We start from the raw sequence: 17342 nt of genomic DNA on the forward strand, positions 1-17342 counted from the left end.
AAGCCATATTGCAGTACATCAAACTAATTTACAAAGGAAAATTGGACAAAAAACAGACAAAATGAGATTACTTGGAACTTCTCTTTGTGAAACCACCGAGACCTTCTCTTTTAAAAGTTAAAGAATCTAAACAGAATTCAAAAACTCGGTCTTTTGAAATATTTTGCTAAACAAATAAAATTTTTTTTATTAAGAATGAAACAAATTCCATTAGAACACTGGAATTCCAAACATCTAACACCAATAAACAATTAGATGGTCAATAACGCCAAAATTAAAATGCTTGCCAGTGACCGCGAGCCTTACTCTAATACACCAAATCAAAAAACAAACAAACTTCAAAACATTGGAGAAAAAAATCACCAAAATGTACGATTTTTCAAAACCCAAACACCTGAATTCAAAAACAGAGGAAAACAGTGCATGAAATGTCAAAGCCACGATGACATCTGCGCTAATTAAAAAGCCAATGAAACTATTGAAAAGGCCAAAATTTAGCTCTAAATATCGCAAAAAGTTTGCTAATGCATTTAAGACGCATTGTTTTGCAAAATACTGTATTGTCAATTCCAAATAGTTTCATATCGATGCAGCGTCGATCACAAAATAATTCAACGAAAACTGAAGTAAATGTAAAAATGAGTCACATAGGCAATAAAGGGGTGAAAACGGTCGTCTATATGAACCATTCCCTCAAAATTACTCTTCAATGTTAAAAAGTCATTCAATAAACTCAGTGGGCGAACAAAGAAACTTCTCTCGCTCAGTAAAAATTATTTCACGTCAATTTAACTCAAAAACAAATGGTACTTCCGGTTTGAAAGAAACCTCAAGAATACAAAAACTCATCTTCGAGTAGTAAAAACCTCACGAAAATCAATACTCCTGTTCGAGTCGTAAATAAAAGGACTTTTATAATTGCAATATTTGTCTGAGAGCAATTATAAACAAAACTGGGCAGAGTACAAGGAGTTTGTATTGATATTGAACATAAAAATAGCAAAGCTGAAAGTGTTACGTTAACTTCAATCACAAAGCCTCTCAATCGAACCACGAGTAACATTAATCGACGGGTAAAACTACGAGTAAATATGAGCAGCTCAAAGAGTAAAAAAACAATGCCCAATTTAAAAGCACTGTGATAAAAATAATAATAAACATCTAAACCAAGAAACGCACAAAAAATTTTCACGGTAACTCTGCTGTTAAAATTCTACGGCTAACGATCAAAAAAAGAAACACATACCGCTTAGAATATAAATTGGCCAATTTATTGAGATTTAAGATGGCATCGTGATGATGTTGCTTTTTTAGTTTGAACTTAGTAGAAAAACAATAATTTATTCTTAACAAATATTAAACATAGCTGGCAGATTGCCGGAAAATAGCCGCAATAGTTTCGTAGATCTGCAACCTCAAAAAAAACAGTAAAAAAGACAGACAAAAAAATCGTCTTTTCATTGAAGGCTTATATGTTATATTTTGATTAAAAATCTGTATAAGTTTTTGCGGACTCTATTAGTTGCTCTCAAATAACCTTCATTTAGAGTGACACACACCCATTTGACCTTATCTCTCTGAATTAAAGTAAATAAAAGTCAATTTCAAAGTGAGGAAGTCATTTTTGAGAGTGAGGTAAGTCAAGTGTGACCAAAAATATAATCACGCGAATGAAAAAAAAACTCGCTCCACTAAGAGCAAAAAAGGCCGTCACGCACGCACTTCAGTTGAGATTGCATGAACGAATGAACAAAAAGCAGATTTGAAGTGATTGTCACGTCATATGGTCGTAACAAAAATCGCGACGACGCAATAAAAAAAACCAAGAGAAGGTCAATAATAGCCCCAGCTATCGCTGTGCGGCTATTAAAAAGAACTGCTAGTCACACCATGATTGAGTATACGTCTCCAAAACCGTTTCTGTAAATCACATAATTGGAGACTACTGAGCTGAAAGGCTCTAAGAACTTAATGCCCACTGGCGCAACCTGTTTATCCCGTTTTTGAGGACGAAAAGTTAAATGGGTCAAATGAACAAGCGGTGAAGCGAAAAATTGCATAAAGAAGACCACAGGACTAATATATAATTTCTACAAACTTTGTTTAAGAGCAATTAAAGACACGTGTCTCGATAATTGCTCCAAAACAATTCTAGGAATCAATCCTTTGACCTTAATGCAACCATTGATTCTCATCATTTCAGTTGGAACTAAAACTCGGAGCTAAGAAATAAAAAAGTAGTAAGCAATTAAGGCTGTTTCTTTCGAATAAATCAAATAGTTATTGAGGATATACAAATTTGATTTGAGTTGGGAGTTAAGCTTTATCTTGTTTCTTAGTGGAGAACAAAGAGAGAACGACAAACACCAATTGTCGTTAGATATGGTAACGATTCATCAATTGAAAAATCACGGTCGGGTCTTCGGAAGCTGGGAAAAGGGCCTGCGTTGACTGACATTTCTTCCACTAAGATTGTAAAGATGTTGGTCTTTTTTGAACAGAAGGTCCAAACATTAACAGAAGGGAGGTGAAATTTTGATTCGATTTAGTACTTGTGCCTATTCCTGTTTCTTAATAAGAGAACAGGGAGGGATTTGGTTAATATCAATGCCGTTTAATACTGACCTGAAAACAAATGTGCATTCTGATGATCTAAGTTGTCTCCCGATCTTAAATTCATTGAAATTTCAAACACAACCAAATAACAAGAACGAATTGCTCTCCAAGGACTGGAGAGAGGTTGGCTTTAGCGCTAGCTAATTCAAACTCAAGGAGACTCCACTCATTCTGGGGACCGGGCTATACATTGATTGGGAGGGAGCAACAAAGTGCAGTGTGGTTTAATCTGTCAAAATAGCGCTTCACGCTATATAAGTAAATTGCTATCTGCAATTTCGTTGAACCACACATTAAGAGATTCGTAAAGTTTTTGAGGAAAGGTACTTAACTCTGGATTTATCAGACTTGCGGCTGGGCCACGGAGGAATGATGTGTCGGTTTATATGAGTAGTGGGGGTCAAACTAAGAATCACCCTTCACACCATGAATTAATGTCTCCTCAACATTTTTGGTAAATCTTTCTCTTAGAGTATAGCAAGGCGGATTTCTGAGGACAGAATGGTCAAATGGTCAGACGAAAAGTCGCTCGCTAGGACAAGAAGTCGCAAAAATAAACGCCAGTAGGAATAATATAATTGCTACAAACTTTGTTTGAGAGCAATTAATCAACGATATAGACCCGAAAAGACTTGATATGAACTGTTTAGAACCGAAGTCGGACGGTGTAAGCAACCGAATGCAACACAGCACACAACAATTATAGCTGGAAACCATTGACATGACTGTTTAACAAACAAACATAGCCGGCAGATTGCCGGAATAGCTGCGAAAGAATAGACCTGCGTTCCGTATAATAGAGATAGAAACAGAGACAGATCTAAATTGAAAAAAAAGACGCCGCTCAAAAAAACTAGGCAAAAAACATTCAGCGATAAATTAATAAAGCTTGTTAAAATTCATTCCCCAAAAGCCAATTATTAGGGACCTTTACTGCACAAATGAGTTCCTTTGACCTTAAACAAATTCAATTTAAAATTAAGTTTTAAAGTGCAAAAGTCATTTTATTGAGTGAGGTAAGTCACGTATGATCAAAATCTAATCACGCAAATAACCTAAAAACTATTGCTACAGCGAGTGAGAAATGACGTCACGCGCGCAAATGGCGTTAGTGAGAGGAAGAAGTCATTAAAAAAAATTTCAGCTTTGCTGTGTGAACAAATGTAAAACGAAAAAAGAGCGTCAGACGACGAAACAAAAAACATAGCAGGACAAGTCCTGACGTACAATTCAAAGAATTTTCATTGACTAAACAGAAAACTAGACCAAGAACAGACTATGCATGGATTGGGAAAACCATTTAGAAAAAAATCCGATTCAAAAAATCGAGAAAACTGTAAAAATCAAGGTGAAATTGCCGCATGTGAACAAAAAAACCACTAGCGAGAAAGCGAATTTTTGCTCAAACACCGTTTTCTCACTCTACTTTAAATTTAGAGCGAACAAATTTCACGCCGCAAAACCACTCGCTTTTTCGCTCCACTTCCTGTTTCGGCATGACCAAAATCACTACTCGAATTTGACTTCAAAAATCATGAAAATGTGAACAGATCTTAAAAAAAGACAGCGCCCCAATATAATTCAAATTCTTTGAATTGTAAAAAAAAACCAAGAGCACCGCAATATAGCTTCGCTCAGCTTACAGCTTCGCAGCTATAAAAAATTCATTAGACTTGACACATTCTCTAGTACTGGATTTTGCAGCTGCCGAGACTCTTGCCGAGACAAATTTCTTCGTGTCAAAAAACCAAAACATTGAAGAATGATGAACCTAGATACTAGCAAGCAGTACAACAACTCTCAGAAAGATTATTCAAGATAACCGCACACATTGATTCAACGGGGTTTATAATCATATTTTTACTGATAGAATAACCACATCTTTCTTGATAGTTGTTCTCAAAACATAACCATTTCAAATTTGTACAGAATGTCACAAATAGTTTGCTGTAACGATCATTCTGCTTTCAATATCTGTTAAACAAATAAAGTAAAGCTCACTGTTTTCGTCCAAGTATTTCGTGAGCCTGGTATCTGTCGTTTCGTTCAGGCATTCGAAGAATGACGTCAGCCAGAAGTCAATTCTCCCTTCTTCAATCTGTGGCAACTTGCCCAACTCCTTGGGTAGGTTCCGAATAGCGTCCAAATTGTCAAAGTAATCAATCTCACCTGAAACATTTCAAAAAGCATTATTTTCAAAAAGCAAAATTAGCTGCACTTCTTACTGTTTAAAGGGGTTTCAATTTTGTACTTAGGTAAAAAAAAAACAAATTTTGTAATAATTCATTTTACGCGAGTAGTTTTGCATTATTTTGGTAGATTTACTCTATAATTTAATTTTTACCACAGTAAAGTCAGGTTGAAAACTACTGTGGCAAAATCAAACAGCTACAATGAATTTTTTTGGTCTCAGCAACAAATATAAGCCATATTAGGGCAACCGCATTCAGATGACAAACAAAACTAAAATCTGCGTAGTCGAAAATTGACTACTGATACAATGGATAATTGACTTAGATATTACTACGCAACAAAATAGTCAGAATATCATAATCCCAATCTATATGTGGTGCTGATACACCTTTAATGTTTAAAACAGAAAGAGAGGCCATACAAACAGTTCAGAGTATCAGAATGGGATCCCAAATAATTTCAAAGTCATCAGTTTTTCAATGATTAACTCATCCAATTACTTTTTTGTAAAACAACATAAGGTACCGAAATAGACGAATGCCTGTTCTCCGTCATTGGGGAAGTATTGCTTGGATGTTTGGATGAAATCGTAGAAGTAATTTCCCTCAGGAATGAACCAATCCTGTTGATAGTCCTGCTCAATCCTGACAGCCCCAATTAGACCAATTGCGAACAAAACAACAGCCAGCACAATCACTACCACCTAAATATTATCAATAAGTAATTCTTATCATGGCGTCCATCAAAAGATGTAGTCTTAGAACTCAACCTGACAGAAAAAAAACTTATTCAAAAACTCAAAAACCGTAAAAACAAATCTCCTGTTTCATAAATTAGATGCAAAACTTAAATTTCGGGTTTTTAATTTTTACTTCCACAATAATAAAAACTTTGAATGAAAACTGAAAACCCACAATTGACAAGTTCTTCCTTCAGATTTAGAGTTTCCTATGAATTTCTTTAGAGTACTATCAAGCAAAATAGTTTATGTAGTTGTGTTTCGCAACTGTGCGGCAATGGAAAATTACCGAAACAACTATGACTATAGAAAATTACTATACTACCCACTAGGTAATTATAATTTTAACAATAATTGCTTTCGTTTCAGACGAGATATGGATCAAGCTAAAAAGCTTAACGTAAAAAAATAGACAATCAGTTAATTGAACAATTTTGAGATCTTACGCGCCATTTCTTTTATACTTCCAAATGTTGAAACTTCTCGTATCATAGAAAAAGAGTGATATCTATTAAGAGCTCAAAACGTTTAAATATTTTAAATCCAAGACACGTTTCCAAAGCAAAAACCACTAATTATAGAAAATTAGTAGGCGAAGGACTGAAGAGATCTAGTTTTAGACGGGCTGTCTCGGCCAAACCCCCAAACGAGTCAGAAATATACAAAAAAATTCTCAGGCGAGAAAGCTACCTCAATTGAAATAATTGGGGTATCCAGTAATTTAAAGCCCAAAAAATATTTAAAATCTTTCTGGAAAGCTCTGTGCGCTGAAACAGACGGATAGGGAAAAGTTAATCTCATACTCTAAAAGCTCAAATTAAAATATTTCAGAATCTACAAATTTTCTAGTAATAAATGTTTTCGTTCATTTGCTGAACTTTAGAATGAGTTTTTCATCAAGTTTAAACAAGAGACAATCTCTTTAAAAGATTATCGATTGTAGATATTAAAAAATCGAAATAGTTCAAAAGTTACTATTAGCGGTTGGTAGCATGAATCACTTTCAATTAGCCACTAATTAATAGCTTTTTTTAAAAGTTTTGTTGTTGAAAAAATCTTTAGATTTCTCCCTTTGACCTTCATATAACAAGGGAGTCTGACATCCGCTGTGGTTCGCACAGGAAGTTCTCCAACCTATCAAATATTCATTTTTATCATTTAGGTATGTGGTGAACGTATGTGTGGAGAGCAGGCAAGAACAATGTGTATTAAAAATCAGAGGGTATAATGGAAAAAATTATACATTCCTACGTTTATAACGACTATTGGAAAAACATTTCGTTCTAGGTTTCCTTAAGCAAAAACAATTCCTTAAGCAAAAAATTTGAATTCAAAATGTGATGAGAAAATTTAAACAATCAAAAAGAAAAGAGGAAGTTTTTTTGGTAATCAAACGTACAAACTCAATGCATACTTTGTGAGATCCAAAAGCAGCAGTAAACAACCTCTCCGATATAGATATGGTTATCTTAATTAAAGAAAATTTGAAAAAACAGAAAATATACATTTAAAAAAATTGCCTCTCCCAGAAATAACGCATTGCAATAACAACGACTTCGAAAAAGTTTCAAATTTAATGAGAGGATAAAGGGTCTAAAACAGATACCAGTGAGCATTCAACCCGGTAAATTTTTTTTTGTTATCTAAGGGCATCTTTGTTATCAGGCGCTAACTTTGGCCTGACACCTTGAATACTTTATTCTTCAACCTGCTGTATAATTATGTAGCTTCTACTAGCAATCTTTTGAGATCCCTTATTTTTTATATTTTTAACCAAATGTTATAAACGGTATTAAGTAAAAAAAAAGCGTAAATGAAGCGTGCGTGAAAAGTACAAAAATTTGAAAAACTTTGTCTCAACTAGCCCCGAGAAACCAAACCTTTTCTCGAGGGGACGGGGGGAACGGTAGATTTTTTGGTCTTTTTTTTGAAAAACAGAAGGACAAAAATGTGAAAAACTTTGAACATCATTTTTTTTCGAGAAATATAAAAACTTGAAATTTTTTTCAATGGTACCATTTTTATGTCTTGGCAATAAGTATTGACCAGCCAAAAAGCCATGGTAGCATAAAGTTCCTAAGCCCTAAATACATTTGATGTTTAGAACAAATAGTTTATCACAACATAACCGACTAAACGTCGGATGAATTGCTCTCGAGCGACTAGTGGGAGCTCTAATCAATTGCAGCCTGCTTCAGTCGAGGGGAGAGGGGGAGGGAGGGGAGCCTAAATGGGACTAAGAAAATCAATAAGGGCTTCAAATGACCACATTAGAGGTTAACATATGCAACTATTAAGATTTAGAGTAAAAAATGGCACAAGTTTCGGCGCGTTTCATTTGACCTTTGGTATTAAAGTATTAAATTGCCGCTAATTGAGTTCAGCTGCTTGAAATTGTGATTGAGAGAGAAATTTAGATCACGAGAAACGCAAAAAGTCAAGGGCGTAAAAGTCACTGGTGGGTAGATGGGTTGGGGAGGTGGGTAGTGCTCGGGTAGTTCGGTGAAGGGAGGGGGTAGTTTGGGGGTAGGGGTAGGTGGGGAGGGGTAAGTTGGGGCGGGTGGGGGTAGGTCGGTGGTGGTGGGGGGGGGGGGGGGGGGGTGGGGTAGGTAAGTGGGTGGGTGGGTAGAAGAAAGGTTGGGGAGGTGGGTAGTGCTGGGGTAGTTGGGGGGGGGGGGGTAGCTGGGGGTAGCTAGGTGAAGGGAGGGGGTAGGGGTAGGTGGGGGATAAGCAGGAGGGGTGGGGGGTGCGGGAGCGGCGGGTAGGTAGGTGTTGGGGTGACTTATATAGGAACAAAACATCTCAAAATGACCTCTTCACCTTGAACATTACCAGCAGCTCCTAAATACTACACATTACAGACGAAGCTACTGTTAAAGTCCAATAATCGAAAACAGAAGTCAACAATCAAAAACGGAGGTAAATGCTCGAACAGAAAGAAGTCAAAATTCAAGTCTTGAACAAACTTGCTATCTACTAACAAAAACCTGTAATCTCAACGCTCCTCTTCGAGTCGTAAAAAGAAACACACGATTACAATCATTGCTATAAACTCCGTTCAAGAGCAATTAATTACCGACTAACGTCGGGCGAATTGCTCTCAAAAGCTGGCTTCGTCAGAAGCTCGCTCTGGCTTAGTAAGGCTAGCTTTAGCGTAATGGAGGGGTGGGGTGAGCGCAGTTGGCAGCTATCGTGAGGAGTTATTGCTGGAGATAGGTGGAATGGGGGTTCCGGGTGAGGGGGATAGCAGGTTTAGTGGTAGGGGAGATATCAATTTATGTCTCAAGCAGTTTCCGTGCATCGCACACTTAGAGACTAGTCAGCCTCTGGGCTCTAAGAGAACTTGATACCCTCCGTGTTTTGCCTGTTTATGTGGTCTTGAGGATAAAAGGTCAAATGGTCAGACAAAAAAATTACAGACGAAAAGTAGGTAGTACAAAAATTCGCCAAAATAACAGACCAGATTATTATAATTGCCACAAACTTCGTTTGCGAGCATTTAGTCACTGATACTGACCCAAAAACACTTGATAAGAACCCAACAAAACATAAAATAGGAAACATAGCTTGCAGATTGCCAGAAAATAGCCGCAAGAGCTTCGTAGATCTGCAGTCTAAAAAACATTCAAAAAAAGACGGACCAAAAAAATAGTTTTTTCATTGAAGGCCTGAGGAGTTAAATTTTGATTAAGAACCTGCATAAGTTATTGCTGCCTCTATTAGCTCTAAAATAACCTTCAATTAGAGTGACACACACTCACTTGAACCTATCTCTTTGAATTAAAGTAAACAAAAGTCAGGAAGTCATTTTTGAGAGTGAGGTAAGTCACGTGTGACCAAAAATTTAACCACACGAATGAACAAAAAAACGTAACCGACTAACGTCGTGCGAATTGCTCTCAAACGACGGGTGAGCGGTTGGCTTCGTCAGTAGCTAGCCACGGTTTATTGAAGCTAGCGCTAGCTTGATTCGACTCTTCAACTTTGGTTTTCTATCTTTGTTAGTAAACAAATCAAATAGAAAACTGATATTTAAAAAATTTGCAAAATATTGCAAAGTTTAAAACAAAAGCGTCCAGATTTCGCAGTGAAAATGTTAAAAACTATTTTTTCTCTCCTGATTGCTTTTGAGTAACCCATCTGCAAGAAATGAAAAGCTTCGTCGGCCAGTAATGATAGTTAAACTCAGAAAAGGACAAAAAAACACAAAAATTTTGAAAACAATCGCAAATTTTAACAAAATGTTGTTAAAATTCAAGACATTAAAATCTTCAAAACCATTTTATTGTCTCAAGAGACTATCCAGTATCACTATTTCAAGCTTTAATTAGTTTTAATGGCACAAAAACGTCCATAAACTTGGAACATGATAATTTTTCGAAAATTGAAAAAAAAATTAAATTTTATCAATAAAGTGCTAAAGCTGGAGTCATTTAAATATTGATAACAATTCTATGAATCTAGAAACTATTCGAAAGCTGTTCATGAAGCCTGGGAGGAGGTCCCTAGGACCCAGCTGACGAAAAAATGATGAAAAGATTCAAAAAACTTAAAAAATTGCAAATAATTTTGAAAATTGCTGCTCTTAAAATCTTAAAAAACCTTCCATTACATCTAGAAGCTATGCAGTAACCTAAGCTCCAACTCTAGAGGAGGTTATGTGGCTGTTGAGGTTGGCGAAACCAAGAGAATGACAAAAAAATTCAAAAATTTAGAAGTTGCAAAAAAACTGCTATAATTTGTGATAAAAGTCGTAACTAAACCATGGCGAAAACCTTTTTCAGTAACTCATTATCCAACTCTAACGGCGATTTTCTTTAAGACATTTTCTATAATGACAAATGAACTACTGACGATAGCGATAATAAACTGACAATAAATGTTAAAATAAAAATTGCAAGTTTTGTCAGACAAAAATGCTGAAATTCGTGGTGTTGAAGGCTGGAAAAACAATTCATTACAATTTGAAACTATACATCACCTACTTTTGAACCCTAGAGGACGTTTCTCGAGTCTTGAGGCTGGAGAAACCTAAAAACCAACAAAAACTTGTAAAAAATATAAGTTTTATAAAAAAAAATGAAAAAATTTGTCATATTAAAAAATTGAAAGCTATTCCATGGCGAGTAAAATTGTTTCAGGAACTTATTATCAAACCCATAATGACGTTTTCTGGCCCCTGCGTCCGGAAAGAAGTGGATTATAAAAAATAAATGGCAAAAAAATTGGAAAAATTTGCACGTTTCGTCAAAAAAAAAGGCTAAAATTCGTAATGTCAAAACCATTCCACTACCACTAGAAACTATGTAGTAACCTGATATAAAAACCTAGAGGTGGTTTCTTGACACCTAGGGCTAAAAAAACACAAAATAACAAAAATTTTCAACAAACTTGAAAAAATTGTGAAAATTAGTATAAAATTGCGTGTTTTTAGCGATCGGTCGTTCGTCAGTAGCCACGGGAGGCGGGGTACACCGGGGGTCTAATTGGGAATGTGTGGTCAACAATGGGGTGGCGGGCAACAGCGCGGTGGGGGGGGGGCAATAGGGGGGGGGTCAACAGTGGGGGTGTCGTCAACCTCTAAGAACCGCCCTTCACAACATAAGTATAAGTCTCCAAAACAGTTTGAGCTAAAAAGAGCTGAAAGGCTGTAAGAGTACTTAATGCCCGCTGGGCGCTACCTGTTTATCCCGTTTTTGAGGACGAAAAGTCAAAAGCGTCAGACGAAAAATCGGTCAAGCGAAAAATCGCTTAAAAAAGACCGACAGGACTAATATAATTGCTACAAACTTCATTAGTGTACAAACTTAAAGTGAAAAAAAGTCAATTTCAAAGTGAGGAAGTCATTTTTGTGAGTGAGGTAAGTCAAGTGTGACCAAAAATTTAATCACGCAAATGAAAAAACTCGCTCCACTAAGAGCGAAAAATGACGTCACGCACGCATTTCAGTTTAAATTGCAGAAACGAATGAACAAAAAGCCGATTTGAAATGGTTGTGACGTCATTTTCTTGACGACAAAATAAAAAAAACAAGAGAAGGCCAATAATAGCCCCAGCTATTGCTGTGCGGCTATTAAACAATAACAAGACCAACAATTTCTGGAAAAAGCTGACATGACTAATTAACAAATAAAAAAATCATAATACTCTTGAACCACTCTCTATTATTTCATTTTTCAGCTCCACTATTACCAACACATATTTTTATTATTTCAAAATATGCCGAGACGAACTACTTATTGTGCCAAAAATTTAATGAATAATTTCTCTAGACAATAGCAAGTAGTTCAAACATGACGGACTAACGTCTGGCGAGCAAATTGCTCTCGAATTATTGGCGAGCGGTTGACATTGGCAGTGGATGGATATAAAAACCGCCATTTACATGAATTCATGCCTCTTTAATTGCTTCGGTAAATTGTATACTTAGATACTTAGAGGCTATTGAGCCGTAAGCCTCTAAGAGAATTTAATACACTTCGAGCTTTACCTGAGTTTATCTGGTTTTTGAAGACAAAAAGTCAAATAGTCAGACGAAAAAATAACGCTCAGACAAAAAGTTGGCAGTATGCAAAATTGCATAAAAAGTAAAATTAAATTACCAAAAACTGCGCTTCAGAGGTTTGAGAGCACTTAATAATACCCAAGTAACGAATTTAATTACTTTGTCATTAACATTTTGTCAGCATTACGATGCAGAGGTATACCCCAAAATTTCCTTCTTAGTAAAATTGGCTCGAAAATTAGTTACATACAATGAACGAAATTAGATGACATCCTTTGTATCTTACCTTTCGCAAAAGGGGTTCCGCCAATTTTGCGAAATAAAAGAACATTCGGTGCGAAAAGTAGGTAACAAATCTTGTAGTACGTTTCCGCTCAATTTAGGTCTCTATTATTCGTGCGCGTTTTGAGCATGCAATAAGCACTTTTATAAAGATTTAATTGAAGCTTTCAAATCTTTAAAGTACTTTAAATACATGCAACCACAAAAACTGATTTTTTCCCGAAAAATCCCTCGCACATCAAAGGCTTTGTATATCAATGTGGGACTGGTCAATTTTAATAAGTAGTAATAAATAGTACTAATAAGTAGTACTAAGTAGTAACAAAGTACTATAAGTAGTAATAAAGTAGTAATAAAGTACTACTAGTAGTAATAATTAAGGCTTAATTAAATAAGTAGTAATTAATTTAGACTTAATTGCGGATTATATGCGAAATCGAGCTACATTGCGTGCAAAAAATCGATACGTAAATTGAGCGGATGCGTGATACAACTCGCGCGAAAAATAGGTTATCGAGTTTGTACTTGTATTTCGCGGCTAAAATTAGAACACTTTTGCGAACACGGGATACGATATTCCCTACCATTTTGCCGGTTTCTGCTAAAGTAGCTATTTTCCGCAATATTGTTCTACTTTCAATGTATTAACATAGTAAAAACGAACACGAGATACACACATCGGGCATATCTGCCCGTGACGATTTGGGTATACCTCTGCACTGTAATGAGTATAGTTGTCACTGCCGTCAGTTTTGATAATTATATATTTAGTTATTCGTCAAGCTCTGTGCAAACTTGGGTCGATTATTTATTGTTTCTAAAATTTTTACTTAGATAAAAACTGCTGAGATTTGCTACCTTTTTACATGAAAAATAGCCGAATGCATGACGATTTTTCGTTTTTGAATTCTGGCGATCTCACTTAATTAGAATTTAATTTAAATTATGAAAGAGGCCAAATCACATTAATTAGGTAAATGATTTAAAAAACTGCGTTTGCCCAACTGGGAATTTCGACTTTCTTTTTGCTTAACGAAAAAAGTACTCTGTTGTGCAAGCATGAAAAGACAATATGATTTAAAATCAGTTTAGAATCATTTTTTCTGAAGAAGTCTGTTGCCAATAAGTCTTTCGCGAGAAGTACAAGAGGAAAAGCATTCAATCAATAGAAGGTTTTTCAAAACTAAATCGATCTGTGAAGTTAAATTTTAAAATTTTTAATTAGTTTGGAATAAAAAGGTTGAATTTTTGAACTTCCTCCTTTTCGAACTTCCTCCTTTTTATTCCTCTCTTCCGAATAGCGATTTATATACATTATGTAAATATTTATGAATGAAAAAACAAACAGACTCAATAAATCCAAAGTTTACCTTGACGGGCATTTTGGAGAGGGCTCTGCTGATGAATTCGTCAAACACGCGATAGGAGAGGGGTTTCAAACTGCAGGCATTAGGTTCATACTCACTGTCTAGCTTGCAGCAAAACAAACAGGCAAACCTGAAGAACCAAACAGCACAATCAGAACCTACCATACAGAAAACAAATATTATTGAACACACTATCAAAAATTAGGAATAAAGGTCAGGTCAATGTCATTTTTGATGGTTGTTCAGAGAGAGGTTGTTAACAATAATTGTTTTGGTCTGTTCTCTGGTTTACTTGATCTGAAATGCTGTCTCCACGAAGCATAGCTAGCCACGAGCCATTGGACAAAAGCGTAATCAACTTTTCTGTCCAAGGTTTATATTTGATTACTAAGATCACAGCTTTATTCTTCACGAAGAATTCCCCCCTCCTCCCCCCCCCCCCGCCCCACGATAACGACAGTGCGCATAGGAGCCTTTGTTTGCGATCAGGACTGTGATGGAAAACTCAACAGTAAATATAGTACCTGTTAGCTTGTTGCCTCTTTTGATCATAGGTGAGGACCCCTCGCACATCAAAGGCTTTGTATATCAATGTGGGACAGGTCAATTTTAATAAGTAGTAATAAATAGTACTAATAAGTAGTACTAAGTAGTAACAAAGTACTATAAGTAGTAATAAAGTAGTAATAAAGTACTACTAGTAGTAATAATTAAGGCTTAATTAAATAAGTAGTAATTAATTTAGACTTAATTGCGGATTATATGCGAAATCGAGCTACATTGCGTGCAAAAAATCGATACGTAAATTGAGCGGATGCGTGATACAACTCGCGCGAAAAATAGGTTATCGAGTTTATACTTGTATTTCGCGGCTAAAATTAGAACACTTTTGCGAACACGGGATACGATATTCCCTACCATTTTGCCGGTTTCTGCTAAAGTAGCTATTTTCCGCAATATTGTTCTACTTTCAATGTATTAACATAGTAAAAACGAACACGAGATACACACATCGGGCATATCTGCCCGTGACGATTTGGGTATACCTCTGCACTGTAATGAGTATAGTTGTCACTGCCGTCAGTTTTGATAATTATATATTTAGTTATTCGTCAAGCTCTGTGCAAACTTGGGTCGATTATTTATTGTTTCTAAAATTTTTACTTAGATAAAAATTGCTGAGATTTGCTACCTTTTTACATGAAAAATAGCCGAATGCATGACGATTTTTCGTTTTTGAATTCTGGCGATCTCACTTAATTAGAATTTAATTTAAATTATGAAAGAGGCCAAATCACATTAATTAGGTAAATGATTTAAAAAACTGCGTTTGCCCAACTGGGAATTTCGACTTTCTTTTTGCTTAACGAAAAAAGTACTCTGTTGTGCAAGCATGAAAAGACAATATGATTTAAAATCAGTTTAGAATCATTTTTTCTGAAGAAGTCTGTTGCCAATAAGTCTTTCGCGAGAAGTACAAGAGGAAAAGCATTCAATCAATAGAAGGTTTTTCAAAACTGAATCGATCTGTGAAGTTAAATTTTAAAATTTTTAATTAGTTTGGAAGAAAAAGGTTGAATTTTTGAACTTCCTCCTTTTCGAACTTCCTCCTTTTTATTCCTCTCTTCCGAATAGCGATTTATATACATTATGTAAATATTTATGAATGAAAAAACAAACAGACTCAATAAATCCAAAGTTTACCTTGACGGGCATTTTGGAGAGGGCTCTGCTGATGAATTCGTCAAACACGCGATAGGAGAGGGGTTTCAAACTGCAGGCATTAGGTTCATACTCACTGTCTAGCTTGCAGCAAAACAAACAGGCAAACCTGAAGAACCAAACAGCACAATCAGAACCTACCATACAGAAAACAAATATTATTGAACACACTATCAAAAATTAGGAATAAAGGTCAGGTCAATGTCATTTTTGATGGTTGTTCAGAGAGAGGTTGTTAACAATAATTGTTTTGGTCTGTTCTCTGGTTTACTTGATCTGAAATGCTGTCTCCACGAAGCATAGCTAGCCACGAGCCATTGGACAAAAGCGTAATCAACTTTTCTGTCCAAGGTTTATATTTGATTACTAAGATCACAGCTTTATTCTTCACGAAGAATTCCCCCTCCTCCCCCCGCCCCACGATAACGACAGTGCGCATAGGAGCCTTTGTTTGCGATCAGGACTGTGATGGAAAACTCAACAATAAATATAGTACCTGTTAGCTTGTTTCCTCATTTGATCATAGGTGAGGACCCCAGTGAAGAAGAAGAGGGTGATGAAGAACACTCCGACCACTCCGTATGCTGAGAAGAGACAGAAGGAGCGAAGCGAAGGAATGATCTAAACATTAGCCAACTCCGTATATCCACATTAAGAATCGCAATTGAAAGAACAAAAACAACCTAACAGTGAACCTGCTTTCATGGGTAAACTTGGTCGTCAACCAAAATGTTTTTAAAAAGAACACTGAATTCCGACGTAGAGAAATAGTTAATCAGTACGAAACATTAACACAATGTGAACGATACAAAACCACAATTAAATTTAAGTAGCATGACAAAAATCACTCAAAGGAACATTAACTTAAAGGAACATTAACGATTCAACCAACAATCGCATCCAACAAAAATTTTTTCAAAATGTAGTCCCAGAAATAGCACCACCCGAACTGAAAAACAAACCGGCAGATAGCCGCCGTTCACCCCATTGACGGGACCCCACTTCAGGATATTGAGACAGAAAAAGAAAAAAGAAGAGACTCCAATTGACAAAATGTTCTTCCAAGTGTCAAAGTGTTCTAATTTGATGCGCAGTTTCAGTTTGAGTCTAAAATTATACTTTCTTCAGCTTTTAAATGTCAGCTAGCATTCGCTCGAATGAACTTTAACAAAATAAACTATACTAAGATTTAGTACCCGGGCTTTATCGGTTTAACCCATTTCTTTTGATTTTGCTCTATTAACCTTGACGGAATTCACTGCATTGCGCAATTCAATGAGTGAAAGAATTTAAATTCCATTCAGTTGAAACAGTGAGTGGTGTAAGTCAAAAGTCAAACGTGAAAATTTTGACTTAAGCAAAACGAAAAACGCGATCGAAAGGTAGGATGAAAATAAAACTTAGCAGGAGCACTCCTGAATTACAATTCAAAGAATTGAAGCAACTGAAAAACACACTACCAGCCTCCTTCAGAGAACAACTTCCGGTAACAGACAATAAATAAGCAAGACGAACACGAAAGTAAACAAAACACAAAAATACAAATTTAATTCATTTCGTTTAAAAAAGTAGTGTTATTATCCCCGACAAATTCAATCTCAAAATACCTTCACACTGGGTAGTTTAGACAGCAAACACCAACTTTGTAGAAAACCACTGAGACAAAGTAGGAGAAAGATGAAAAATCAAAATCAAGCCACTAAAAAAAATGAAGTATTCAACGTAAATCGCACTATCCATCGATAAAAAGCATATAAATTTAGGTAAACCAAATTTTGGTGCCAATCAAAAACTCGAACGTTTTCGAAAAATCTTCTCGAAGCCAGTAAAATTATCAGCAATAAACTCAGATCCTTAACTGCATTCTCTCTCGAGATCAAATGAGACCATTGACAGGACAACGAAAACTATTTCAAAA

General features: G+C 35.9%; 2 protein-coding genes across 3 annotated transcripts in view; one reads left to right on the forward strand and one right to left on the reverse strand.

The window, feature by feature from the left end:
- Positions 1 to 17342, forward strand: part of LOC142337669 (polyadenylate-binding protein-interacting protein 1-like) — a 509163-nt gene that overhangs the window by 150435 nt on the left and 341386 nt on the right. The window lies entirely within an intron of this gene.
- The window catches only part of LOC142337667 (patched domain-containing protein 3-like), a 72686-nt gene that overhangs the window by 16420 nt on the left and 38924 nt on the right, over positions 1 to 17342 (reverse strand). The window contains exons 11-14 of the mRNA XM_075387083.1: positions 15921 to 16045; positions 15407 to 15533; positions 5335 to 5512; positions 4618 to 4785 (exon numbers count right to left, since the gene is read on the reverse strand). Of these exons, the coding sequence (XP_075243198.1) occupies positions 4618 to 4785; positions 5335 to 5512; positions 15407 to 15533; positions 15921 to 16045 (598 nt within the window). The remainder of the gene's footprint in view (positions 1 to 4617; positions 4786 to 5334; positions 5513 to 15406; positions 15534 to 15920; positions 16046 to 17342) is intronic.

This window comes from Convolutriloba macropyga, chromosome 4 (assembly GCF_964194025.1).
Source record: "Convolutriloba macropyga chromosome 4, txConMacr16.3, whole genome shotgun sequence".
NCBI classification, from domain to species: Eukaryota; Metazoa; Xenacoelomorpha; order Acoela; family Convolutidae; genus Convolutriloba; species Convolutriloba macropyga.